Below are 27,974 nucleotides of genomic sequence, written 5' to 3'. Positions count from 1 at the left end.
TGCGACTTGGTCCTGTCTGACTCGGAGCCTCTTTTTACATCTCTTTACTCGAATTTACATCATGGATCTGATCGGCGGGTCTCTCAACGCCATTGATCAAATTTTCTCAACCTGAAGATCGGGCAGAGGGGAGCCCACATGTCCTGAGGGGACACTTCCGGCTGGATACGTTCAGGACTCATGGACCAGGTGGAGACCGATGTGTCTGGCGGTTCTGTCCTCTGAGGACGTGGAGGATGTTTACATCTTTGGATTATTGGTGATTGGGATTCTGCTGATTGGCGCTGGTGGAGTCCTGATCTACCTGAAGACCTGTGAGATTCTGGCAACAACTGGCAGGCTGCCAGAATTCTGCAACGGTATGGGCCGAGCTAGCAGTGCACAGACTGTTGTGTTGACCGGACTCAACCATAAGCAGGATGCCAGTCTGGTCCACACAGGTCCCGGAGCTGGTCCGTAGAATCGATAACAACATGGAGAAGATGTCTGCTAGAATCGGTGGAAACTGACCCCCCCATTCGGCTGTCTGGAGCTGCCTGCCTGAGATCAGCTATGGACTCAAGGCCGAGGGTAAATTGTTTTCCTCGCCTGGAACCCAAACAACAATCTTATCTGGATTCAGCTTCCCAGCGGCCTTGGGCTGGTGCAACCCCCCTGAGAACAGAAGAGGAAATGTTCATAGACGCTCTGTCCCCCTCCTCAACCACCCCCAGTCCCCTCCCACATGACTCACCGCCTCCCTGGACTTTGTGTGTCTTGTTTGAGTTTGCGCTTCAGTGTATGAGGTTTTCTTCTCTGCATTATTTGTAGCAAGCCCGGAGTTACATGACCTTTTTTCCCTTAACCCCCTATGATCCTAATGTATCTGTTCTTACCTGTTATAAGGCGGGGCCGGTAAAACTGGCTGCAGGGCCTAAGTTTTCAGCTCAGTCCAGTATTACTCTTTTGTAATGAATGTTACATGTCTGTATGTCAAACCTTGGACCAGCTGGCTTGAACTCTGAATTTCCCCTCGGGGATGAATAAAGTATCTTTGATTTGATTTGATTTGATACAGAGAAACCAGAAGTTTGCAGAAATAACACACATAGATCAGCAGTGACCAAGCCTTTAATCATCTGCACATCATTCTCTCATGTCTGAAACACACACACACAGTTTCCATGTTTCCACACGTCTTCCTGCTACTATCTACCTGCTGTCCTCACTGCTGCACCTCCACCTCAGCTGCATCCCAAACATCTTCTTGGCTTTATTCCAGCCATAGAGGATAATTATTTTCCTGCTTTCCTGGTGTTTCCATCACCCCCCAGTTACTGAAAGCGAAAAGTAGCTAACACATTTATACGCTCTCATAAGGAAGTTTTTCAGACACGTCCATATAAAAGTTTATTTTTAAGGTGTAACAGGAACACTTTTTTCACTTTAAAATCTCCCCGTGAGGGGTCACGTGACCAGTTCATTTCAGATGAAGTTTTACTAGGAATTAGTCAGAAAAATTAGGGAGAAGAGCCGCGAAGAGTCCCCCATAGCAGCCTGAAACAATGTTACCTGACCACCTGGATACTCGGCTAGCTGGTTACCTGGCTCGTTGTCTACCTGGCTACATGGCTAGCTGGTTACATGACTACCTTGCAAGCTGGTTACCTGACTACCTGGCTACATGGCTAGCTGGTTACCTGGCTACCTAGTTACCTGGTTACCTGACTTTCTGGCTACCTGGTAACCGGATGACCTGGTTACCTGACTACCCAGTTTCCTGGTTACCTTGCTAGCTGGTTACCTGGCAAGCTGTTACCTGACTACCTGGCAACCTGACTACCTGGTTGGCTGGCTGGTTACCTGATGACCTGGTTACCTGGGTCACTGTCTACCTGGTTACCTGAATACCTGGCGAACCAACTACCTGTTTACCTGGTTAGCTGGTTACCTGACTACCTGGCTAGCTGGTTACCTGGCTACTTGCAGACATTTTAGATTGCTGTTACTTTGGAAAAACTACTGGTAGCGGAGCTACTGATGAATATGAAGTGACGTACAGGCGTTGGTCCACCTGGTGGAGCTGCGGGGGAACCTGGGGGTAAAGTGTACCTGAGGCTTTGCAGGTGGCCGATGAAACTGGATGGGATGGTGGAAACGAATTTGCGCTCGGTCATGGTGCCGGTTTCGATGTTGTGGAACTCCAGTCGAGTGTGATCGCCCACCATTTGGCCTGGAGACGGGCAGGGTGGAGGGGATGGGTTGAAAACAAAGACAAAAAAACGAAAAGAAAAGAGAACACTGTCTGACACTAACACAAAAGGGCTGATTTAAGGAGAAAATTACATCAACAGAATTAGATGAAATGTCACTACAGGCTTCATAGCTTCAACAAACCCCAGCAAGGTGCATTTACACACTGACAACATGTCCAGGTGATGCAGGTAAGTACCTTCTGCTACATCATCGTCAACCGTTAGCTTGTAGGTTTTGCCGCGACGCACCACACGCACTGTATGCCATTCATTATCATTGAGCTTTTGCCCGGCATACAGGGTCTCCGGTCCCTTGCCTGAGAACAATGGTCAGTCACAAAGTTAAGCACACGCTGAGCCTCAAACCAAACCTTTGTTTTCCCTCCAGCTGCTCATTTACGCCAATTTTGCTCTGAAAACGGCCGTGAAATTACTTTGAGAAGGGATTTGGGAAACAAAGGTTTGGTCAAGTCAGGAAATTACAGTGAAAATGCAAAATACATCATAAATCAGACCAATAAGCTGCAAGAAGGAAGGAAGGTTGCTATCATTCACCGAAGGTTCATGTTTAAACTTTAATCCAGAAGAATCTGTTTAACCTTCTTCTCTGATGAAATCATTTATTTATCCTGAATCTATCCTGAATCTTTATTAACGTTAAAAATATATATTTTTTAGTTTTTTGTTTTCAGTTATTTGGTTTAAAAGGTGGTCTTTCTGTGTGCATGTTCTCCACGTGTATGTGTGGGTTCTCTGGCTTCCTCCCACCATCCACACACCATGTTGGGTTAACTGGTTAACTGGTTACTCTGTCATTGTCTCTAGCAGCGTGTAGAATAGATGTTTGTCTCTGTGATGGACGGGGACCGGTCCAGATGTTTCTGCCTCTCGCCCAGTGATTGCTGGGAGAGACTCCAGCTTCCAGCAACCCTGAACTGGAACAAGCGGTTAAGAAAATGGATTTAATTTAATTTGATATTTTTAAACAAATTTTGGGTTAAAGGCTTGTCAAACTGAAATGCCATCAGGGTGCAAATAAAGTTTTCTAAACTGAACTTCCGGTCCTGATGGAGGTTTTCCTTCCTGGTTCCGGTCCTGATGGAGGTTTTCCCTCCTGGTTCTGGTCCTGATGGAGGTTTTCCTTCCTGGTTCCGGTCCTGATGGAGGTTTTCCTTCCTGGTTCTGGTCCTGATGGAGGTTTTCCTTCCTGGTTCTGGTCCTGATGGAGGTTTTCCCTCCTGGTTCTGGTCCTGATGGAGGTTTTCCCTCCTGGTTCTGGTCCTGATGGAGGTTTTCCCTCCTGGTTCTGGTCCTGATGGAGGTTTTCCCTCCTGGTTCTGGTCCTGATGGAGGTTTTCCCTCCTGGTTCTGGTCCTGATGGAGGTTTTCCCTCCTGGTTCTGGTCCTGATGGAGGTTTTTCCCTCCTGGTTCTGGTCCTGATGGAGGTTTTCCCTCCTGGTTCTGGTCCTGATGGAGGTTTTCCCTCCTGGTTCTGGTCCTGATGGAGGTTTTCCCTCCTGGTTCTGGTCCTGATGGAGGTCTTCCCTCCTGGTTCTGGTCCTGATGGAGGTTTTCCCTCCTGGTTCTGGTCCTGATGGAGGTTTTCCCTCCTGGTTCTGGTCCTGATGGAGGTTTTCCCTCCTGGTTCTGGTCCTGATGGAGGTTTTTCCTCCTGGTTCTGGTCCTGATGGAGGTTTTCCCTCCTGGTTCTGGTCCTGATGGAGGTTTTCCCTCCTGGTTCTGGTCCTGATGGAGGTTTTTCCTCCTGGTTCTGGTCCTGATGGAGGTTTTCCCTCCTGGTTCTGGTCCTGATGGAGGTTTTCCCTCCTGGTTCTGGTCCTGATGGAGGTCTTCCCTCCTGGTTCTGGTCCTGATGGAGGTTTTCCTTCCTGGTTCTGGTCCTGATGGAGGTTTTCCCTCCTGGTTCTGGTCCTGATGGAGGTTTTCCCTCCTGGTTCTGGTCCTGATGGAGGTTTTCCTTCCTGGTTCTGGTCCTGATGGAGGTTTTCCTTCCTGGTTCTGGTCCTGATGGAGGTTTTCCCTCCTGGTTCTGGTCCTGATGGAGGTTTTCCCTCCTGGTTCTGGTCCAGATGGAGGTTTTCCCTCCTGGTTCTGGTCCTGATGGAGGTTTTCCCTCCTGGTTCTGGTCCTGATGGAGGTTTTCCCTCCTGGTTCTGGTCCTGATGGAGGTTTTCCCTCCTGGTTCTGGTCCTGATGGAGGTTTTCCCTCCTGGTTCTGGTCCTGATGGAGGTTTTCCCTCCTGGTTCTGGTCCTGATGGAGGTTTTCCCTCCTGGTTCTGGTCCTGATGGAGGTTTTCCTTCCTGGTTCTGGTCCTGATGGAGGTTTTCCCTCCTGGTTCTGGTCCTGATGGAGGTTTTCCCTCCTGGTTCTGGTCCTGATGGAGGTTTTCCTTCCTGGTTCTGGTCCTGATGGAGGTTTTCCCTCCTGGTTCTGGTCCTGATGGAGGTTTTCCCTCCTGGTTCTGGTCCTGATGGAGGTTTTCCTTCCTGGTTCTGGTCCTGATGGAGGTTTTCCTTCCTGGTTCTGGTCCTGATGGAGGTTTTCCCTCCTGGTTCTGGTCCTGATGGAGGTTTTCCCTCCTGGTTCTGGTCCAGATGGAGGTTTTCCCTCCTGGTTCTGGTCCTGATGGAGGTTTTCCCTCCTGGTTCTGGTCCTGATGGAGGTTTTCCCTCCTGGTTCTGGTCCTGATGGAGGTTTTCCCTCCTGGTTCTGGTCCTGATGGAGGTCTTCCCTCCTGGTTCTGGTCCTGATGGAGGTTTTCCCTCCTGGTTCTGGTCCTGATGGAGGTTTTCCCTCCTGGTTCTGGTCCTGATGGAGGTTTTCCCTCCTGGTTCTGGTCCTGATGGAGGTTTTCCCTCCTGGTTCTGGTCCTGATGGAGGTACATCTGTAAAAAGGAGTTCCAGGGGCACATTTAGCATTGTTAGCGTCTGTTAGCATGTGTTATTTAGAAAAGAGTTGCAAGGTGATGTTTAGCACCCATCAGAGATGCAGGCTGATAACAAGCTGGATGCTCCCTCTCCTCTTTAGTCTGCAGGACACGCCGTCCATGCTGTCCACAAACTATTCCACATCTTCATCCAGGTTTCCACATTTTAAATGAGCTTTGGTCCAGAGAAGACGGCGTGTTTCTGGATCCTCTTCACATATGATGGAGCTTTAACCTGCATGAACTGGGTTCACACTGGTTTCTGGAAGCTTCCTGATCCATGCACTGGTTTCCAGTAGAGAATCCTGTCTGTTTTTACTGCAGAAAGTCACCAGAATGCAGGCTTGTCCTGTGCTTACAGAGATTCATTCTAATTGTCTGAATCTTCGATATAAGATGCAGGGAAATTGATGTCTTCACATTTTGACAATCAGGAAAATTTTTTCTCAGATTTTTCTGTTATGTCCAAACATTTTATTGACTACTTTGATAATTAAGCTGATGAAGTGTAACTTCTCTCTCCAGATGTTTATCAGTTTGTTTGTATTTTAATGTGGACCAAAAGATCACCAGCGTCCAGTCTTGCCCCGCATATCCAGAGATTCCTTCTAATTCTATGAATCTGTAGATGATATTTGATGTTTTTACCGTGTTGCTGCCATTAGCTCATGTTTGCCATCAAATGCTAAAACATCTGAGTTTCTCTTTTCATTTTTATCTGAGATGCAGAATAAATATATTTGACTGACTGTCCTGGACTTCAGTAGCTCTCCAGCCAAACTCTAATTACAATTTGTTTTATCTGAAAAGTTGTAGAAAAGTGAAATAAAAACACATCATGTGTTATTCTGTATTAAATGTGTCAGGATTACTATTTATGAATATGAAAACAAGTCCATGCGCAGAAAGCAGAGGTCACCATCTAACTTCATTTGGATCTATTGTGGTTGATTATCCTAAATCCTCTCATAATTTCCAGGTTAAAAGGAAGCAGAAGTAGCTGCAGAACCAACATTCAGATAAAAAAGAAAAACATCAAACCATCAACATAGAGAGCAAAATGAAACTTGAGTGTTAACTTACTGGAGTTACAGTTTATCCTGATACAGTCTAGATGGGGAAGAATAAATGACAGATGAAATTGCATCCTTCAAGGTTACTGCTGCAGACATCCAAAAACAAAGAGTCCACCCTTCCGGGGACGTACACATGCAGCACAGCAGCCATTTCATTCCTCTCGTCCGGTTAGCTTTCACCAAATCATTCAGAGGAATTAACCTTACATCACAGCGTGTAAAACTACAATCAGTTTATTCTCTGTTGAGTTGAAACTTTGAAGTTTAGGAGATTTTTTGTTAGTAAAATGGCCGCTTGTGGTACCAGCAACGTGGCTTTTCCAGCCCAACACCAACAGCTCACGTCAGATTCAGGTTTCCATGTTTGAAAAGTCCAATTTCCAGCTCAGTTTCTGCTTCAGAGCCTCAAATCTTTGCACAAGGTCTGAATATTTGCGGTGTTAGCAGAGCGCGGGCCGGCCGCCACGTGGCTGGTGGTTTCATGTGTCGTCAACCGCAACAGAAAAGTGGGAGCAAACAGCCACGATCCAATCAGCACCAGCACCGTGCAGAGGCACCGGATCCCCACGTCAGGCTACATCCGAGCTAAATCTCCAGAATCCAGGAAGATTGAAGCTTCCTGCGGGAAAGTCGGCGAGAGAACCTGCCGTTTGTCTCTACAGCAGCTCAGAGCCGCTACTGGAAGCTCTGCAGAAAGCAGCTTTGGTTTGCACTTTGGATGTGGGGTCGCAGCCAGCTGCAGGTTTTGCTGGGCTCTGTTCTCGGGCTGTTCGCCTGACGGGCCGCAGGCTTAAGGCCTTTGAAGGGGTGAATACCATCTTTAGACAAAGCATGATGGGAAATGGAGGCGTGGAGGAAGGAAAGGAGATGCTGAGAAAGCGCACGGTTCCATTAAAGCGGATGAAAAACACTGCAGGAAGGTGGGAAAGTGAAAACAGACTGAGGTTAGCTCTGTGGGTCGCATCTTCGTCACCTCAGACTGCTTCTGCTGAGGGATGTGGGCGGAGCCAAACCGGAAAAGTTCAGATCAGCGTTTGTGTCCATGCAGATGGTGGAAACCTCAGAGACGAGGGACAGATGGAGAGACACAAACAGGACAGGAGGATGGCAGAGCGAACGCCTCAGGGTGGAGGTGGCGTGGAGGCACATGGGAGGAGCTGCCATACGATACCTAAGTTGACTGTAAGTTTGACGCGGCTGCCGTCCAGCTCCAGCCGGAGCGTGTCGGCCGAGTCCTGGGAGGTGGTGGCCATGAGGAGGCCGTAAGCCCGCTGGGAGCGGAAACGCAGCGACACGTCCTCCGCCTCCGTGTGCATGATGGTCGGCATCACCACCTTCATGTACATGCTGCCGTCGTAGGACAGGATGGAGGCCTCTGCGTGACGACCACACAACACAGTTCATGAGTTTACAGAGTCACAACCAGGTCCGTCCTGCAGATCTCCAACACGCCGGAACCGGTCGCTCAGCTCTGCAGACTCCCGCTGACGACACGCGGCGTGCCGACCTCGTCGTCCAATCAGAGAGCTCCACGCCGAGGCGCCCACCTGCTCAGGTAATCGGTCCTGGTTGTTTGTTTGTTGTGTTTTCGAGTGCGAGGCGGAAAACGCGGCTGGCCGGTTCCAGCTGGTTCTGGACCTGCAGACGTAACGCTTCTGTTCCGACAGCTTTTATTCTTCAAACTGAAGAAGAATTTAAAGTAAATATTTGTTTAAATGAACAAGCTTGATAAGTTCAGCACTTATTTAGTCCACCAGCCGTTCATCAATAACAGCTTCAATAATCAGTGTTTTGCACGTTATGTCCAGAAACAGCACCACTGTGACAACACACAGCAGTAACACACACTGTGCATTAACTCCAACAAATATCATGATTAGCCTCATATCCTTTAATCATCTTTAATCTTCTGTTTCCTATCGACCGACATGTTTTCTATCCAGCAGCTGCTTGGTTGAGCAGGCAGGTTCCTCTCAGGCTTCTGGATGCTGCGAGACTCTTCAGCACTTCCTCTGTCATCTCATTATTTATGGTCCAACAGGAAGTTGGACCATGAGATCTATCATTTCTAGTTTTAAGTTTTCTATTTAATACTTTAAAAGGTAAACTTGGAGATGGTGTGAATGGTGCAAATTCTCCATTTTTTTCTGAATCATATTTTCATCTAAAAAGAAGAATAAATCTTTTAAAAAGATTATTTTTAGGTTTTAGGTCACGACGGCCACCCACTGTGTGTCCCCTTCACGTCATCTTCACCAAGCGCTGAGCTGCACGTTGACATCGATCAGATGCGATTACTTTCCTGTCACGATGACTTAATGTGATAAATGATGTAATGATGTGCTGAAGCATCACGTGTCCTCTAAGTGTCCCTTTGCAGTCCAGCTGAGTGATGTGGTAGCTGTGCTTCTACAAAATGACCACCAGGTGGAGACAGAGTCCATCTGTCCACAGGAAGAACAAAAACCAAAGAGGACATGGTCCTGGAGGCTTACAATCCGGCAAGTTTTAGATGTTTCCTGCTCCAACACACCTGGTTCAAGTTAAACAATTCTCCTCAAAACTTTAAGTTTTGTGCAAATATGTAATACATTCATCTGATTCATGTTCTGGAGCAGGAAACATCAAAACTCTGCACGACAGCAACTTTGGACTCCGATGGTCTAAGGAGGCAAAGTTTTGAGTAATTTCTGATTAACAGCAGAGAAGATCTTGTTTTTCTGACCTCACCTGTTCTCACAGCTGCAGCGACACAAACAGGCTAATTTAGCAACGTTTTCAGCTAAAACACCAACCATGGCAGCAATGATGTGTCTTTAAGTCCCTCCTCTAAATGCACGGTAACTGTGGGGTGTTTTATGTGCTAATGAGCAAAATGAACCATCCAATGACGGCTGAGGATTTCTGCTCTAAATCATCTGAGCACCAGTTAATTTTAGGGCTAAACTATAAAAAGGTACAGAAAATGTACTGAAAAGCTCCTTCAACCAAGACTTTCACACTTCTAATATATCATCCTATTGATCAGCTAACAATCAACAAAGTCCTCATCAGGAGGAAGGAAGGCCGGTGTGACATCACTGACCTCCTGGAAAGCCTTCATCTACAGGCAGGATATCTATTATGATGATTCTTTATAAAACACTTTCCATCAAAGTGTCATTGAATTTCCCCCCGGGGATGAATAAAGGTTTCTTGATATTAATCCTGATAAAACCAATAAGCAAAAATAGAAAGTTGGATGAAATAAAGCAGGTTAAACAATATTGTAAGTGGAAGCAGACAGAGAGTGCAGACCTCCGGCAAGTCTAATAGTAAATTCATCCCTCTCTCCTCATGGTGAAGAATGCTTGCTGGGTCCAGGTGGTGATCCGGATCAATCCCAAGAACTAATCACTTGTTCTTTATAAAGGTAATTAAACTGACTAACACAAGTAAAAACACCAAGAGATCGTCCCTGCCTCATGTCCAAAGGTGGAACCAGTCCAGAAAAAGAAAAAGGTCCTCTCCCCAGCTGGACTTTAATGGACTTTGGGGACAGACATAATCGCGCCGGTATCTCGGTGTACGTCCAGGTACATCCAGCTTGGAGAGATGATGCTGTTTCCTGTTTTATATGTAAACACCAACATCTGAACAGAAGCCGACGGAGAGCGGCTGACGTCTCGGGGAGACATTCATGCTCCAGTCAGAAGACGGACAGTTTAACAGGAAGAAGAGCCTGGACTTTGTTTAATTTGGCGCACCAGCTAGGAGAGCATTGCAGTGGGCCAATCCCAACCAGCATGGACTCAGATCTCTGCATATTTTAATGATGCAAGTTGTCAAAGCATGATGATAATGAAACTTTGTGTTTTCCTGTTTGGACATTTGCACATAAATCTTTAGTGGGCAGGCAGGAAAAACCCTTTTTAAAATATATTAAAAAAGTGTTTCTGGGTTTTTGGTCACGTTTGGGAAATGACAGTTAACATGAGCTGATGAGAAGCAGGTGTAAATCCTGGAATATAGGATCATTTTGGTCAATCATTGATGTTTCTGTGCTGTAAAATATTAGTTTCTAAAGAAACAAAGCAGCAGCTTTCTGTATTTACTACAGCTTATAAGCAGTGCAGAGAAGCAAACGTTCCAGTAAATCCCACCATACCACAATGTGATCTGCTGTGCGTGAGCCTGACACAGCAGTAAAGGGCTGTTTAGTCAGAGGAGTGGTAGGTGTGTGTGTGTATGGGGGGGGGGGGGGGGGGCTAAGACTGATTTGTAATCGACAAGGTGTCCAATTACAGGAGCACAGTAATAAACACAATTTAACTTCTCATTACAGCTCTGATGTGAGCTGTCAGATTAACTCTCACATTTCCTGCTTGCAGCGGCGTCTGAGTGGGGCGACCTGCATGTCAGGGGGTTTCAGTGTTTCCCAAAGGACTGACGGACATTTCCGGGACAGAACTTTCCAGGAACAAAAGATGCACATTTATTACCAATGAAAACAGCTGACGCGCCGTCTTTAACCCTCAGCTGTTTGCTAAGTTTGGAAAATGTATTCATATATATGAATACATGTTTCCACACGTCTTCCTGCTACTGTCTACCTGCTGTCCTCACTGCAGCACCTCCACCTCAGCTGCATCCCAAACATCTTCCTGCTACTGTCTACCTGCTGTCCTCACTGCTGCACCTCCACCTCAGCTGCATCCCAAACATCTTCCTGCTACTGTCTACCTGCTGTCCTCACTGCAGCACCTCCACCTCAGCTGCATCCCAAACATCTTCCTGCTACTATCTACCTGCTGTCCTCACTGCTGCACCTCCACCTCAGCTGCATCCCAAACGTCTTCCTGCTACTATCTACCTGCTGTCCTCACTGCAGCACCTCCACCTCAGCTGCATCCCAAACGTCTTCCTGCTACTATCTACCTGCTGTCCTCACTGCAGCACCTCCACCTCAGCTGCATCCCAAACGTCTTCCTGCTACTGTCTACCTGCTGTCCTCACTGCTGCACCTCCACCTCAGCTGCATCCCAAACGTCTTCCTGCTACTATCTACCTGCTGTCCTCACTGCAGCACCTCCACCTCAGCTGCATCCCAAACGTCTTCCTGCTACTATCTACCTGCTGTCTTCACTGCAGCACCTCCACCTCAGCTGCATCCCAAACGTCTTCCTGCTACTGTCTACCTGCTGTCCTCACTGCAGCACCTCCACCTCAGCTGCATCCCAAACATCTTCCTGCTACTATCTACCTGCTGTCCTCACTGCAGCACCTCCACCTCAGCTGCATCCCAAACATCTTCCTGCTACTATCTACCTGCTGTCCTCACTGCAGCACCTCCACCTCAGCTGCATCCCAAACATCTTCCTGCTACTATCTACCTGCTGTCCTCACTGCTGCACCTCCACCTCAGCTGCATCCCAAACGTCTTCCTGCTACTATCTACCTGCTGTCCTCACTGCAGCACCTCCACCTCAGCTGCATCCCAAACGTCTTCCTGCTACTATCTACCTGCTGTCTTCACTGCAGCACCTCCACCTCAGCTGCATCCCAAACGTCTTCCTGCTACTGTCTACCTGCTGTCCTCACTGCAGCACCTCCACCTCAGCTGCATCCCAAACATCTTCCTGCTACTATCTACCTGCTGTCCTCACTGCAGCACCTCCACCTCAGCTGCATCCCAAACATCTTCCTGCTACTATCTACCTGCTGTCTTCACTGCAGCACCTCCACCTCAGCTGCATCCCAAACATCTTCCTGCTACTATCTACCTGCTGTCTTCACTGCAGCACCTCCACCTCAGCTGCATCCCAAACGTCTTCCTGCTACTATCTACCTGCTGTCTTCACTGCAGCACCTCCACCTCAGCTGCATCCCAAACATCTTCCTGGCTTTATTCCAGCCATAGAGGATCATTATTTTCCTGCTTTTCTCATCACTTGTTGATCTTTGGCTGCTCCTGATTGGACGTTACCGTCAGTTTAAGCTCTCTGATTGGTGGAAAGTCTGACAGGAAGTGTCTTCATCATCATGTCCAGGTGAAAATAGAGGTCTCTTAGCAACATGGTAGTGATGGTGATGAAGATGTGATAAATAATGGTGGATTTACCATCTAGAGTCTCTGAATAAACACATTTATTTTAATTTATGGATTGTAAATCAAATCAAACTTTATTTATATAGCCCTTTTCATACAGGCACATTTCAAAGTGCTTAACAACATAAAAACCTTTTCACACTTAGACACACACACACACGCAGCCCAAACACACAACCCCACCTTTCCCTTGACCAAAATAAAACATCCTTCAGGATTCTATGTCTGTGTCTGGCTTGACACTGCTGCCAGGTAAACGATACCTGTAGGATCTGTCGACATTAGGAGCCGCCCCAGGAATGACCACGAAGACACAGGAAACGCCCAGGCCGGGGCGGGCCAGGGTCTACCCACAGCCAGAAGGCTGCAGTGCAGAACCAACGACCCCGCCGATCAGACCCAGACCAGGAGGATCCTCGTGAGGAAACCTCCTGGACCAGCTGAAGGGTCGCACATCCGTCACAGTTACACACCGCCGTTGCTGATGGACTGAGGATGATCCGCAGAGTCTTTAAGGTGAAGTTTTAAACCAACGTTGTCTCCACATTCACAGTTTCCTTCTGATAAAAAGCACACTGGTCTCATGAGGAGAAGTTTCTTTTTCTGAGAGTAATGCCTTCATGCCTTAAAATGGCTGAGCTGGAACTCCACACCTTTGTCTCATTTTAAATTCAGGGATGTATATAAATGCAAATTGGTTCCTGCCTCCACCTCAGCGCTTGCCTGCTGCTCAGACCCTGTAAAACTGCACTAACAGGTTAATGGAGCAAATCAGCTTCATGTGCTTAAACCACAAACTCCCTCTGATGCAGTGGAAGACCAAACCACACAAGTCCACGCCATCAGAGTCCGAACACATACCGGATTATTCCCTGCATTATAGCAGCAAGTCCAGCAGGTGTGTTTCTCACTCTGTTCCATGTGAATAAAAGAAATTTCCTTCAATTATTTCCATTTAAAAATGCTTCATCTCTTTATCAAGCAGAGTTTTGTGTTTTCAGCGCTGCTAACAGCTAATCGCTAGCGGCGCTGAAAACCTCATTCAGGTTGCGGTTCTGATCAATACATCTGATGATAAACCCTTTTCTGTCCTCATCGTCTCCTTCAGTCTGACAGGAAAGGTTCAGTATCCCAGCGTCTGAACTTTCCTGCTTCACCCTACAAACGGCAGCAGGTCACATGATGCATCCACGCTGTGACATCACAGCATACATTAAACTAATCCTCACCGACAACCTGCCGCTTTATCTCATCAAACTCCTCCTTTGTCCCTGCAGCTTGAGTCTCCAGTGGAATCAGAGAACTTTAGCTTCACCTCAGTCTCACAGCAGCTCTCTGATAAAAACGATGGATTCAAGCTGGAATTTTAATAATAATCACCATATAAAAAGCATAAAAGCCTGAATTTCAGATAAAGGAAATAAAATTTCCTGATCATCATGCTGAAATAATTTAATGAAATATCTTTTACTGACTAGATGGACCCGCTGATGGCCTGAAACTTCTCCATTCAGAGGTAAAGATGAAGCGTTGTGGGATGAAGGAAAGGAAAAATGAGGGAACGCGGCTGTTTGATCAGAAGAAGAGAAATGGAAATGAGTTTCCATCTCTTCTTATTAAACTGTTTGGGGAGTCATGGAGGTGATCGGTCGATAACTGAACTAATGGAGGGTTCCTCATGAAGCATTAGGTGACAAGACAAAACTTGTGTTGTAGCTGAAGCTTCTGAGTTGCAGAAATCACCTGGTTAAAAGGTAAGATAAGATAGATAAGATGAACTTTATTTATATAGACACGAGGTCACAAAGTGCTTCACAACAATAAAAACAGAGAAAACCTGCAACGTTTGGAAAAAACCCAACAGTATAAATACACAGCAGAGTCTTTTCAGAGCGAAAATGCCTGAACTGAGATGGGGATTAAAAGATCTGTCTCCCCGAGTTTTAAAGCGGGTATGTGGGGCCATTAACAGGTGCTTCCCGGTCGACCTCAGACTTCGAGCCGAACTAAATCCTCATTGTAGCTCAGGCTTGGAAAGTAAGTACCAGGATTTTAAAATGAACGATGTTCAACCGGAAGCCAGTGAAGAGACTTTGGGCACCTGACCAGATGTTAGAGATAAATTATAGATCATGACCAGAAAACTGCTTTCTGGTTTGACTCAGCTAGTTTACTGTTGCTAAGCAACAACACGTAAGTTGAGCTAGTTGTTTTTGCCAGCGTTCTGCCTGTTTGCAACGTTACGCAAAAACTAATGGATGGATTTAAGGATTTTTTTTATGAAAAAGGGTCTGGTATGAAGGACCGAAACTGCCAAGTTTGAAAGTAAATACAGAAATATCAAAATCCACCCAATAACCAAATTAATATGCCAATAAATTATACAAGGAAAACTTAAAAATAGCTCTTTCATGAAGAAACCTAAAAACCTGTCATCATTTTCTATTTCTTTTTTACTTTCCAACTGTGTCAATCTAGCAGCAACCTGGTTGACAGTGGAGCCAGAAACTGCAGTTTCCCACTCATCCACTAGAGACTCTATTAAAGCAAATATCCATAGAGCCCAATTATAAAAATACCAACTTTACAGCAGAAATAAACATGTTTACATCAGAAATAATATATATATATATATATACACACACATACATATATATATATATATATATATATATATATATATACTATTCACAAAAAGTTAGGGATATTCAGCTTTTGGGTGAAATTTCCCAACAAGCCTAAAATGCCTTCAAACCTGTACAGGTGAACTTAATGTGATCTTCTCTAAGCTTTTAAATGCACATGTCCAACTGTTAAATGTTTCAATAAATTTTGCACAAGTTGCTGTTCTCTAACAAGGAGCTTAACGGCAAAAATCACGGCAGGTGTGTGATCCTTGAATTGACCAATAAATGTCCTGGTTCAATTAGAGCTGGTGTTTAAACAGTTGTCCTCATCATGCTGTTCACATTTTGACATCATGAGACCAAGACGACACCTAACAATGGAACAACAGTCCCTTGCCATTGCGATGCTTCAAACAGGACGTTCTCAGACAGAAGTGGCCACTGAGCTTCACAGAGTGTCATCAGCAGGTTGCAACAGAGATATGGAGAGACTGGAAGAGTCACAGAAAGGCCTAGAAGTGGACGTCCTTTGGCCACATCCCGTGCTGATGACCGCTACATTGTGAACACTGCCCTGAGAAACCGGATGATGAATGCCACTCAACTCCAGGTACGTTTAAGAGAGGTGAGAGGCACCCAAGTGTCACGTCAGACCATTGGAAACCGTTTCCATCAGCGTGGTCTGCGTGCTAGACGACCTGCACGGGTACCTGACCACACCACCAGGCACAGGCATCATCGTCTTGCATGGGCCAGGGAGCATTTACGCTGGACGAGGAACCAGTGGGCCTCAGTGCTGTTCTCTGATGAAAGTCGATTCACACTGAGCAGAAATGATGGCCGGCAACGATGTTGGAGACGTCAGGGAGAGCGCTATGCATCAGCCACTGTTGTCACCAGGCCAGCTTTTGGTGGTGGCGGTGTTACAGTGTGGGCAGGGGTGTCCACTTGGTACAGAACTGCCCTACACTTTGTGAATGGTACAGTGACAAGCCCATACTACCTGAATAACATCATTAATCCAGTGATTGTGCCCCTACATGAACAGCACAGGCCTAATTTCATCTTCATGGACGACAATGCTCCTGCTCATCGAGGCCGCATCATCAGGGAACGGCTGTTGGAGACTGGTGGACCTCAAATGGAACGGCCTGCACTCTCTCCAGACCTGAATCCCATTGAAAACCTGTGGGATCAGCTGAGCCGTCGTGTAGAGGCTCGAGACCCTGCACCCCAGAACCTCAATGACCTGAGGGCTGCCCTTCAAGAAGAGTGGGATGCCATGCCTCAGCAGGCAATAAGTTGCCTTGTGAACAGCATGAGACGTCGTTGTCAAGCTGTAATTGATGCTCAAGGGCACCTGACCAGATATTGAGACGTTCAAGTTTTTTGTTGTGGTGTAACTACCATTGTTGTTACCTTTTGTGTTGAATGAATTTTTTGAGATGAGGAAATCAGTAGTGCATCCTTCTACTTAAATGTCTTACTTTTATGATATATCACTGTAGCATGAACATATTGCATTTTCCATAAATTTCACCTGAAAGCCAAATATCCCTAACTTTTTGTGTGTGTGTGTGTGTGTGTGTGTATATATATATATATATATATATATATATATATATATATATATATATAAATAATATGTTTACAGGTGCTACAAAAAGGTAGGTCAGGTTTACCTTCATGACAGCTGGGGGGAGATAATTTTTCTTTTTATAGCCCCTCTGTTAACTAATGTTAGCTTACGTTAGCTAATGTTAGTTAACACCATCATCACTGAACTCTGAAGCTTTAGCTTACATTAGCTATTGTAAATTAACGTCATCATCACTGAACTCTGAAGGTTTAGCTTACGTTAGCTAACATTAGTTAACAGCATCATCACTGAACTCTGAAGCTTTAGCTTACGATAACTAACGTAAGTTAACACCAAAATCACTGAACTTTGAAGCTTTAGCTTACGTTAGCTAATGTTAGTTATCATCATCATCACTGAACTCTGGAACTTTTGCTAACTTTAGCTAACATTAGTTAACGTCATCATCACTGAAGTCTGAAGCTTCAGCTTACATATGTTTACATTAATTGACCTTAGTTAACGTCATCATCACTGAACTCTGAAGCTTTAGCTTACATTAGCTAACATAAGTTAATGCCATCATCACTGAACTCTGAAGCTTTAGCTTACATTAGCTAACATAAGTTAATGCCATCATCACTGAACTCTGAAGCTTTAGCTTACATTAGCTAACATAAGTTAATGCCATCATCACTGAACTCTGAAGCTTTAGCTCACGTTAGCCAACATTAGTTAACTTCATTATCACTGAACTCTGAAGCTTTAGCTTACTTTAGTTAACCTTAGTTAACGTCAGGCCCTGTGATGGACTGGCGAGCTGTCCAGGGTGTACCCTGCCTGTCGCCCAAAGCCAGCTGGGATAGGCTCCAGCTTCCCGCGACCCTGAACTGGATTAAGCGGTTCAGAAAATGAATGAATGAATGAATCGTTAACGTCATCACTTAAGTCTGACACTTTAGCTTACATTAGTTAACCTTAGTTAACGTCATCATCACTGAACTCTGAAGCTTTAGCTTACGTTAGCTAATGTTAGTAAACGTCATCATCACTGAACTTTGGAACTTTAGCTAACTTTAGCTAACATTAGTTAACGTCATCATAACTGAACTCTGAAGCTTTAGCTTACATTAGCTAACGTAAGTTAACCCCATTATTACTGAACTCTGAACCTTTAGCTTACGTTAGCTAACGTTAACTAATGATAGTTAAGGCCACCATCACTGAACTCTGAACCTTTAGCTTACGTTAGCTAACGTTAACTAATGATAGTTAAGGCCATCATCACTGAACTCTGAACCTTTAGCTTACGTTAGCTAACGTTAACTAATGATAGTTAAGGCCACCATCACTGAACTCTGAACCTTTAGCTTACGTTAGCTAACGTTAACTAATGATAGTTAAGGCCATCATCACTGAACTCTGAAGCTTCCACACTGAAGCAGCATCTAGAAAAAAAAATAGATTTTTTTTACTGAGAACCGCGAGTCTCTTGTGTCTGCTGACTCATGAATCTTTGATGAATTCCAAAGATAAATAAAAGCATGAGTTTTACTATCATACAAGATGTTGGATCCATCCATTGTCCATTCAACTGATTTAGACCATGACGATGATCAATCATGGACCTGTTCTAGAAAATAGGTCCAATGGGTTCTGGTTCTATCATTCAGAATAAAACCCCATCACCCGAGCAGCTTATATCTGGAATCACCATGGTGACCGCTGACAGAAAGTCTGCAGGTTATTTTATGCCATTAAGGGAAAGAGCTTGTTGTGGATCCACAACAAATGATCCAGGATAATTATTATTATTTATCACATTCTCATCCTGAAAAACTATCATTATCACGACACTGTTGCTCAGAGACGATATGAGGACAAAGTCACTTCCTGTCAAACTTTGGCTCGGAGACGGTATCAGCACCGTAATCTAGCACACGCACATTTACCTCTCTCGCAGGTGCGTGACCAGTATCCGGTGCCGGTGCAGTCGCAGATGAAGCGGTTCCAGCCCTCCTTGCAGACACCTCGGTTCTTGCAGGGGTAGCTCTCGCACTGTTTGCCCGGCTGCTTGTTGCACGACGGTTTGATGCCGGCACCATTCTGCTTTTCGGCAATCTGACGGATGTCTTTGCTCCGACCGTCGATGAAAAGGTCCCGGACGCAGCCCACGTAGCCGTAGTTGAGCATCGCCGTCCACAGTTCAGTGGGCAGGATGAGGTTGGCCCGATCGACAGGAAGCCCCCCAAGGTACATGTCCCCCTCCAGGTCCAGGATCTCGCTCTCACCGCTCGCCGTGAAGGGGGTCCTCCTGCTGTTTACAGAGATGGTTCCTGATACGAACAGATGAGACATGAGTCCACTTCCACACAGGACGCATGAAAACCAGTTCTTCTTCTACAAATAACTTTATTCAGTCCTGAAGAGAAATGATTGATGCGTCACCGGATCAGATGGTGGGCTGATGGTTGGATCTGACACTCATCCAGATGTAAACGTGTCAGATGGGAGTTTTCCTGCCTGATCAACTAGATTCTAACTGGATTAACTGGATACTAACGGGATTAACTGGATACTAACTGGATTAGCTGGATTCTAACTAGATTCTAACTGGATTAACTGGATACTAACGGGATTAACTGGATACTAACGGGATTAGCTGGATTCTAACTAGATTCTAACTGGATACTAACGGGATTAACTGGATACTAACGGGATTAGCTGGATTCTAACTAGATTCTAAGTGGATTAACTGGATACTAACGGGATTGACTGGATACTAACGGGATTAACTGGATACTAACGGGATTAGCTGGATTCTAACGGGATTAACTGGATACTAACGGGATTAGCTGGTTTCTAACTAGATTCTAACTGGATTAACTGGATACTAACGGGATTAACTGGATACTAACGGGATTAGCTGGATTCTAACGGGATTAACTGGATACTAACGGGATTAGCTGGATTCTAACTAGATTCTAAGTGGATTAACTGGATACTAACGGGATTGACTGGATACTAACGGGATTAACTGGATACTAACGGGATTAGCTGGATTCTAACGGGATTAACTGGATACTAACGGGATTAGCTGGATTCTAACTAGATTCTAACTGGATTAACTGGATACTAACGGGATTAACTGGATACTAACGGGATTAGATGGATTCTAACTAGATTCTAACTGAATTAACTGGATACTAACGGGATTAGCTGGATTCTAACGGGATTAACTGGATACTAACGGGATTAGCTGGATTCTAACTAGATTCTAAGTGGATTAACTGGATACTAACGGGATTAACTGGATACTAACGGGATTAGCTGGATTCTAACGGGATTAACTGGATACTAACGGGATTAACTGGATACTAACGGGATTAGCTGGATTCTAACTAGATTCTAAGTGGATTAACTGGATACTAACGGGATTAACTGGATACTAACGGGATTAGCTGGATTCTAACTAGATTCTAAGTGGATTAACTGGATACTAACGGGATTAACTGGATACTAACGGGATTAGCTGGATTCTAACGGGATTAACTGGATACTAACGGGATTAGCTGGATTCTAACGGGATTAACTGGATACTAACGGGATTAGCTGGATTCTAACGGGATTAACTGGATACTAACGGGATTAGCTGGATACTAACGGGATTAACTGGATACTAACGGGATTAGCTGGATTCTAACGGGATAAACTGGATACTAACGGGATTAGCTGGATTCTAACTAGATTCTAACTGGACTAACTGGATACTAACGGGATTAACTGGATACTAACGGGATTAGCTGGATTCTAACTAGATTCTAAGTGGATTAACTGGATACTAACGGGATTAACTGGATACTAACAGGATTAACTGGATACTAACGGGATTAGCTGGATTCTAACGGGATTAACTGGATACTAACGGGATTAGCTGGATTCTAACTAGATTCTAACTGGATTAACTGGATACTAACGGGATTAACTGGATACTAACGGGATTAGCTGGATTCTAACGGGATTAACTGGATACTAACGGGATTAACTGGATACTAACGGGATTAGCTGGATTCTAACTAGATTCTAAGTGGATTAACTGGATACTAACGGGATTAACTGGATACTAACGGGATTAGCTGGATTCTAACTAGATTCTAAGTGGATTAACTGGATACTAACGGGATTAACTGGATACTAACGGGATTAACTGGATACTAACGGGATTAGCTGGATTCTAACGGGATTAACTGGATACTAACGGGATTAGCTGGATTCTAACTAGATTCTAACTGGATTAACTGGATACTAACGGGATTAACTGGATACTAACGGGATTAGATGGATTCTAACTAGATTCTAACTGAATTAACTGGATACTAACGGGATTAGCTGGATTCTAACGGGATTAACTGGATACTAACGGGATTAGCTGGATTCTAACTAGATTCTAAGTGGATTAACTGGATACTAACGGGATTAACTGGATACTAACGGGATTAGCTGGATTCTAACGGGATTAACTGGATACTAACGGGATTAACTGGATACTAACGGGATTAGCTGGATTCTAACTAGATTCTAAGTGGATTAACTGGAAACTAACGGGATTAACTGGATACTAACGGGATTAGCTGGATTCTAACTAGATTCTAAGTGGATTAACTGGATACTAACGGGATTAACTGGATACTAACGGGATTAGCTGGATTCTAACGGGATTAACTGGATACTAACGGGATTAGCTGGATTCTAACGGGATTAACTGGATACTAACGGGATTAGCTGGATTCTAACGGGATTAACTGGATACTAACGGGATTAGCTGGATACTAACGGGATTAACTGGATACTAACGGGATTAGCTGGATTCTAACGGGATAAACTGGATACTAACGGGATTAGCTGGATTCTAACTAGATTCTAACTGGACTAACTGGATACTAACGGGATTAACTGGATACTAACGGGATTAGCTGGATTCTAACTAGATTCTAAGTGGATTAACTGGATACTAACGGGATTAACTGGATACTAACAGGATTAACTGGATACTAACGGGATTAGCTGGATTCTAACGGGATTAACTGGATACTAACGGGATTAGCTGGATTCTAACTAGATTCTAACTGGATTAACTGGATACTAACGGGATTAACTGGATACTAACGGGATTAGCTGGATTCTAAGTGGATTAACTGGATACTAACGGGATTAACTGGATACTAACGGGATTAGCTGGATTCTAACTAGATTCTAAGTGGATTAACTGGATACTAACGGGATTAACTGGATACTAACGGGATTAGCTGGATTCTAACTAGATTCTAAGTGGATTAACTGGATACTAACGGGATTAACTGGATACTAACGGGATTAACTGGATACTAACGGGATTAGATGGATTCTAACGGGATTAACTGGATACTAACGGGATTAGCTGGATTCTAACGGGATTAACTGGATACTAACGGGATTAGCTGGATTCTAACGGGATTAACTGGATACTAACGGGATTAGCTGGATACTAACGGGATTAACTGGATACTAACGGGATTAGCTGGATTCTAACGGGATAAACTGGATACTAACGGGATTAGCTGGATTCTAACTAGATTCTAACTGGACTAACTGGATACTAACGGGATTAACTGGATACTAACGGGATTAGCTGGATTCTAACTAGATTCTAAGTGGATTAACTGGATACTAACGGGATTAACTGGATACTAACAGGATTAACTGGATTCTAACGGGATTAACTGGATACTAACGGGATTAGCTGGATTCTAACTAGATTCTAAGTGGATTAACTGGATACTAACGGGATTAACTGGATACTAACAGGATTAACTGGATTCTAACGGGATTAACTGGATACTAACGGGATTAGCTGGATTCTAACTAGATTCTAAGTGGATTAACTGGATACTAACGGGATTAACTGGATACTAACGGGATTAGCTGGATTCTAACGGGATTAACTGGATACTAACGGGATTAGCTGGATTCTAACTAGATTCTAAGTGGATTAACCGGATACTAACGGGATTAACTGGATACTAACGGGATTAGCTGGATTCTAACGGGATTAACTGGATACTAACGGGATTAGCTGGATTCTAACTAGATTCTAAGTGGATTGACCGGATACTAACGGGATTAACTGGATACTAACGGGATTAGCTGGATTCTAACGGGATTAACTGGATACTAACGGGATTAGCTGGATTCTAACTAGATTCTAAGTGGATTAACCGGATACTAACGGGATTAACTGGATACTAACGGGATTAGCTGGATTCTAACTAGATTCTAAGTGGATTAACCGGATACTAACGGGATTAACTGGATACTAACGGGATTAACTGGATACTAACGGGATTAGCTGGATTCTAACGGGATTAACTGGATACTAACGGGATTAGCTGGATTCTAACTAGATTCTAAGTGGATTAACTGGATACTAACGGGATTAACTGGATACTAACTAGATTCTAACTGGACTAACTGAATTGTCAGTAGATAAAGCCAATACTAACTGGGTTAACTGGATTCTAATTATATTCCAAATCGATTCTAAGTGAATTTTAACTGAATAAAGTGTATTCTAACTGGTTTAGGATGAATAGGATTGAATTGAACTGACTCGGTAAAAGTGTCCTCAGGACCATGTTTTCTGTTGCCGCTTTATAAATAAAGCTGAATTGAAATGAAATCTTTTTTTTCTGACCTGAGCGTCCATCCCTCTGGATGTCCACATGATACCAGTTTCCATCGTTGACTTTATTCTGGGTGGCCTTCACCTTGATGGTTCCTGAGCCCATGTCCAACAGCAGGTACAGGTTACCGTCCAACAGCTCCACTGCAAAGAAATCCACCTGAAGACGAGAAGCACAGGTTTGAAGACTCCAAACAAGCACTGCTTCATGTTCTCAGGCCAGGAGACATTTCTGGACCAAGTTCTGGACTAACCTTGGTGTTCTTCTGGCTGCGAGCGGTGTCTTTACGCTCCTGTGGTTTGCCGTGTGTGAACAGGATGAGGCCATTGGGTTCGATGGTGCGAAAATCAAAGGAGATAGATCCCATCCGCTTGGTGTTCCATTTGGGGAGGCTGATATAGGCCTCAGGGGTCTCGAAAGAAATGGGGTCCAAGGTGGCCACATTCTCACACTTATAGGACACTTCCCCCTGGATCTTCATCTTTGAGTCCAGGACTCGAGCCATTCTGGACAACTCAAGCCGGATGTCATTGTTTTTGTACACTACCTGGAAGGAGATTGGATGTCTGATTAGAAAGAAATAAAGATTTACATGCATTGTTTTGCTGTGCAACTTGTCAGGTGAAGACACGAAAGATATAAAGCTGAAGACTCAGCTCTTCAAGGAGAACTTCTGCACGTTAACTCTTACATTTGTCAGAGGAGTTGGAGAACTTCCCAGCCCAGTTTGTTGCAACAAATATTGCGATTTTCATTCTTTGTATTTTAACATAGGTAATATTGTGGGGGGTCGGGGGACTAACAAAATAGCCTGTTATACTATACTACATGTCAACACCTGCATCCGCCTGGACTTCAGCCATCCACCAGCACCTTCCTATGATGCTCCGACTGTTTGATTTCCTGCTTGTGTTGTTCTCACTCTCACATGTAAGTCGCTTTGGATAAAAATAGAATAGAATAGAATAGATGTTGCTGTTTTCCATCAGAGATTCAGGTGCAATCCCGCTTCCCACCATGTGGTGGCAGTAATGCTTCAGTTAGCTGTTTAACAAACCCCACAAAGCAGAAGACAACACGCTGCTAGCCTGGAGCCCCTATTTTTTTTTGCAAACAACACACTTCACAATCATTCATGGGGAGCCAAGGGTGTCCTTTCACACCCCTATGTCCTAGTTTCTGCTGGGGTGGATGGGGGGATAGGGAGGGCGGGGGGGGGGGGGGGGGGGGTGAGGGCTGTCCTGTAGACACTGGGTCTGGGCGGACTTGGCAGGACGGAGGTGCTGCAGGCCCTGGGGGTGCTGGGTCTACTGCATGTTGGGGGTGGTGGTGGGATGCTGGGGGTAAGCGGAGGGTGAGGGGTTGGCTCGGGGTCGTGGAGGGGTGGGGGGGGGAGTTAGGGTGAAGGGATTTAGGTAAGCAGGCGGGTGATGGCTACTACCGGGTCTCCTGCAGGTTTAATCGGGGGACACCTGGACAGGTAACCGGTCCAACGCAGTGCAGATTCACATTATTAAATATGTTCATGGCAGGATGCTAAATTATAACATAACTGGCCAATAATCTGTCAATTCAGTTTGTCAACGATTCACATGTTCATGAAGTTTAATATTTTCTTTTATATCAGGAAATGAAAAAATAGCTCATTTTTATTTTTGCATTGTATTTAATAAATATTTTTACTTTTGATTATTTGAAAATATTTTAAATAAAACAGAAATTATTAATCGAGATCATTTTCTTTATGTCATATTTGCTGTAAATTTGAACTTTTTTTCCTTTACACATCTATATAAATTATTATCCATTTTCCAACAAAAATGTTTTAAAAGCTGAGTTAATAAAAGATCATTTAAATTGATCCACATCTGTATGTAAATATATTAAAACCATATTTAGTACATTTGAATGAAGCAAAGCTTCTTTGCTTTAAGATGATTATTCTCAACATCTTTCACAAACAGGACAACAATCCTCATTTTTCAGATCAATATTTATCTTGTTGCACGTTTAATATTTAATTCCACCATCTTTCACCATGTTTAATAAACATGATGATTTTGTTTTTCGGAGTATTATAACAGCTTTTAAATGATCTTTATTTACAATGTCTTATTTAACACCTTCATAGATCATCAGATGACTGACAGGTGAGGACAGCCAATCAGGAATTGATTTGTTGGAACATGGAATGTGGTTGGTGCAGTCGGCCTCCATCTTTCCTCCACCTCCATCCTGGAAGAGAAGCAGTGTCTGAGCAGGTGCCCTGTTGCCAATGGAAGAGAAACGAGGGAGCACGATTGTTTATCGCCATAACCGGAACGTCGTCAGAGCAACGGAGGATGCAGCACTGTAGGGGGTGGAGGAGAAGGAGGGCGGAGGGTGGGGGGGGGTGCTCAAGTGGAAAATTGAAACCTTTTTTCTCCTACTGTCTGGACAGAGAAACAAACACACCTTCTCCGCCGAGGATTTCTCTGTTTCCATGTCAGCCTCTCTCCCTCCCTTGCAGCTATGGCCGAGTGGGCGGAGTCACAGCGGGATTATCTATAATCCAGATCATGTGACAGTAGATTGTTGTTTTCTGACATTTATTTACCTCCTCCACCTGCCATTCCTCCTGCAGCTGGATGGATGGATGGATGGATGAGTGGATGGATGGATGGATGGGTGGATGGATGGATGGACGGATGGGTGGATGGATGGATGGACGGATGGATGAGTGGGTGGATGGATGGATGGATGAGTGGATGGATGGATGGATGGATGGATGGATGGATGAGTGGGTGGATGGATGGACGGATGGATGAGTGGATGGATGGATGGATGGATGAGTGGATGGACGGATGGATGGATGAGTGGATGGATGGATGGATGGGTGGATGGATGGATGGACGGATGGATGAGTGGGTGGATGGATGGATGGATGAGTGGATGGATGGATGGATGGATGGATGAGTGGGTGGATGGATGGATGGATGAGTGGGTGGATGGATGGACGGATGGATGAGTGGATGGATGGATGGATGGATGAGTGGATGGACGGATGGATGGATGAGTGGATGGATGGATGGACGGATGGATGGATGGATGAGTGGATGGATGGATGGATGAGTGGATGGATGAGTGGATGGATGGATGGACGGATGGATGGACGGATGGATGGATGGATGGATGGATGGATGGATGGATGAGTGGATGGATGGATGGATGAGTGGATGGATGGATGGATGGATGGATGAGTGGATGGATGGATGGATGGATGAGTGGATGGATGGATGGATGGATGAGTGGATGGATGGATGGATGGATGAGTGGATGGATGGATGGATGGATGAGTGGATGGATGGATGGATGGATGAGTGGATGGATGGATGGATGGAAGACTTAACTATCTGATTTACCTAAACTGCATCATTTTTACCAAATGAAAATAACTAAACACACATTCCATGTTATACACCTTTTTCTTTAAATTTCCTGTTCCTTATCGTGTCAGTGTGTGTGTGTGTGTGTGTCAGTGTGTGTGTGTGTGTGTGTGTGTGTCAGTGTGTGTGTGTGTGTGTGTGTGTGTCAGTGTGTGTCAGTGTGTGTGTGTGTGTGTGTGTCAGTGTGTGTGTGTGTGTGTGTGTGTCAGTGTGTGTGTGTGTGTGTCAGTGTGTGTGTGTGTGTGTGTGTGTCAGTGTGTGTGTGTGTCAGGTTGACGAGTCACTTTCTGGTCTCTGCCACGCCTGAACAATGAGAGCGGAAGGCCTCTGAGTGTGTGCAGGTTTGGTTTATCAGCATGCTGCAGACGCAGACTGCAGGTTAACACCAAATCCTTACATCAACACACACACACACACACACACACACACACACAACCGGACAGACACTGTGTGAAAGCCAAAATGTTTGACAATGGTCGGATGAAAGAAATCCATCACTGCATTATCTCCTTCAGCAGACTCCTCCGACACACATCAGCACACACACACACACACACACACACACACACACACACACACACACACACACACACGATCATCACACACCCGCACGGTGTTATCGGTGTGTGTGTAAACCAGCGCTGTAACACTGGGCTGAAATAACCTTTCTAACATCTGATGTCATCACTCCTCATGGACTGGCTGCACGGCGGGCGTGCACGGCGGGCGTGCACGGCGGGCGTGCACGGCCACACCTCAGTCTGGTAGTTTTACTGGTCACATGGTTCTGACATGAGACGTCACAGCGCTGCAGTGTCGCTCTTCTCCACATGGGGGCAGAATTTCCTTTTAAACATCCTTTCTACTTCCTGCTAACCAGCCAATCAGAGAGCAGCATGCAGACCTGGGACCAGAAGCCGGTTCTGATGAACGGAACAGAACTGGATCTTTCACAGTCGTCTGATTATGTTAAACACAGAACGTCTCTGCTGGTTCGGGTTCTGGATCTGGTTCTGGTTCTGGTCCTGCAAGGTTTAGGTGACCCGTTGGAGGCTTCAGGTTTCTCTCCAGACTCCAACTAAAGACATAAAGTCATGTTTTTCCAGCAGGAAGCATCGTCTTCTTCTCTGGAAGGTTTTACTGGAACTTCACCAGTTCAGACCAATCAATAAGCGTATTGATCGCCTGCTGGAAGTAATCACCTCCGCTCCGACTGGAACTCTTTGTCTGGCTCAGAAGAAGCTGCTGCAAGACGACGTCGTCGGATCAGTCGTT

The 27,974-nt window shown here is 45.0% G+C and overlaps 1 protein-coding gene across 1 annotated transcript in view; it reads right to left on the bottom strand.

The window, feature by feature from the left end:
* Positions 1 to 27,974, bottom strand: part of nrxn3a (neurexin 3a) — a gene marked incomplete at its 5' end in the record, with an annotated part of 430,723 nt that overhangs the window by 228,992 nt on the left and 173,757 nt on the right. Inside the window, 7 exons of the mRNA XM_079262315.1 lie at positions 2,092 to 2,212; positions 2,432 to 2,551; positions 6,269 to 6,295; positions 7,433 to 7,636; positions 18,508 to 18,891; positions 23,286 to 23,433; positions 23,528 to 23,821. Of these exons, the coding sequence (XP_079118441.1) occupies positions 2,092 to 2,212; positions 2,432 to 2,551; positions 6,269 to 6,295; positions 7,433 to 7,636; positions 18,508 to 18,891; positions 23,286 to 23,433; positions 23,528 to 23,821 (1,298 nt within the window). The remainder of the gene's footprint in view (positions 1 to 2,091; positions 2,213 to 2,431; positions 2,552 to 6,268; positions 6,296 to 7,432; positions 7,637 to 18,507; positions 18,892 to 23,285; positions 23,434 to 23,527; positions 23,822 to 27,974) is intronic.

Source organism: Telmatherina bonti, assembly GCF_933228915.1.
Source record: "Telmatherina bonti genome assembly, chromosome: 22".
Lineage (NCBI taxonomy): Eukaryota > Metazoa > Chordata > Actinopteri > Atheriniformes > Telmatherinidae > Telmatherina > Telmatherina bonti.
The sequence above is the reverse complement of the archived record's forward strand: the minus strand, read 5'-3'. Positions and strand labels throughout refer to the sequence as shown.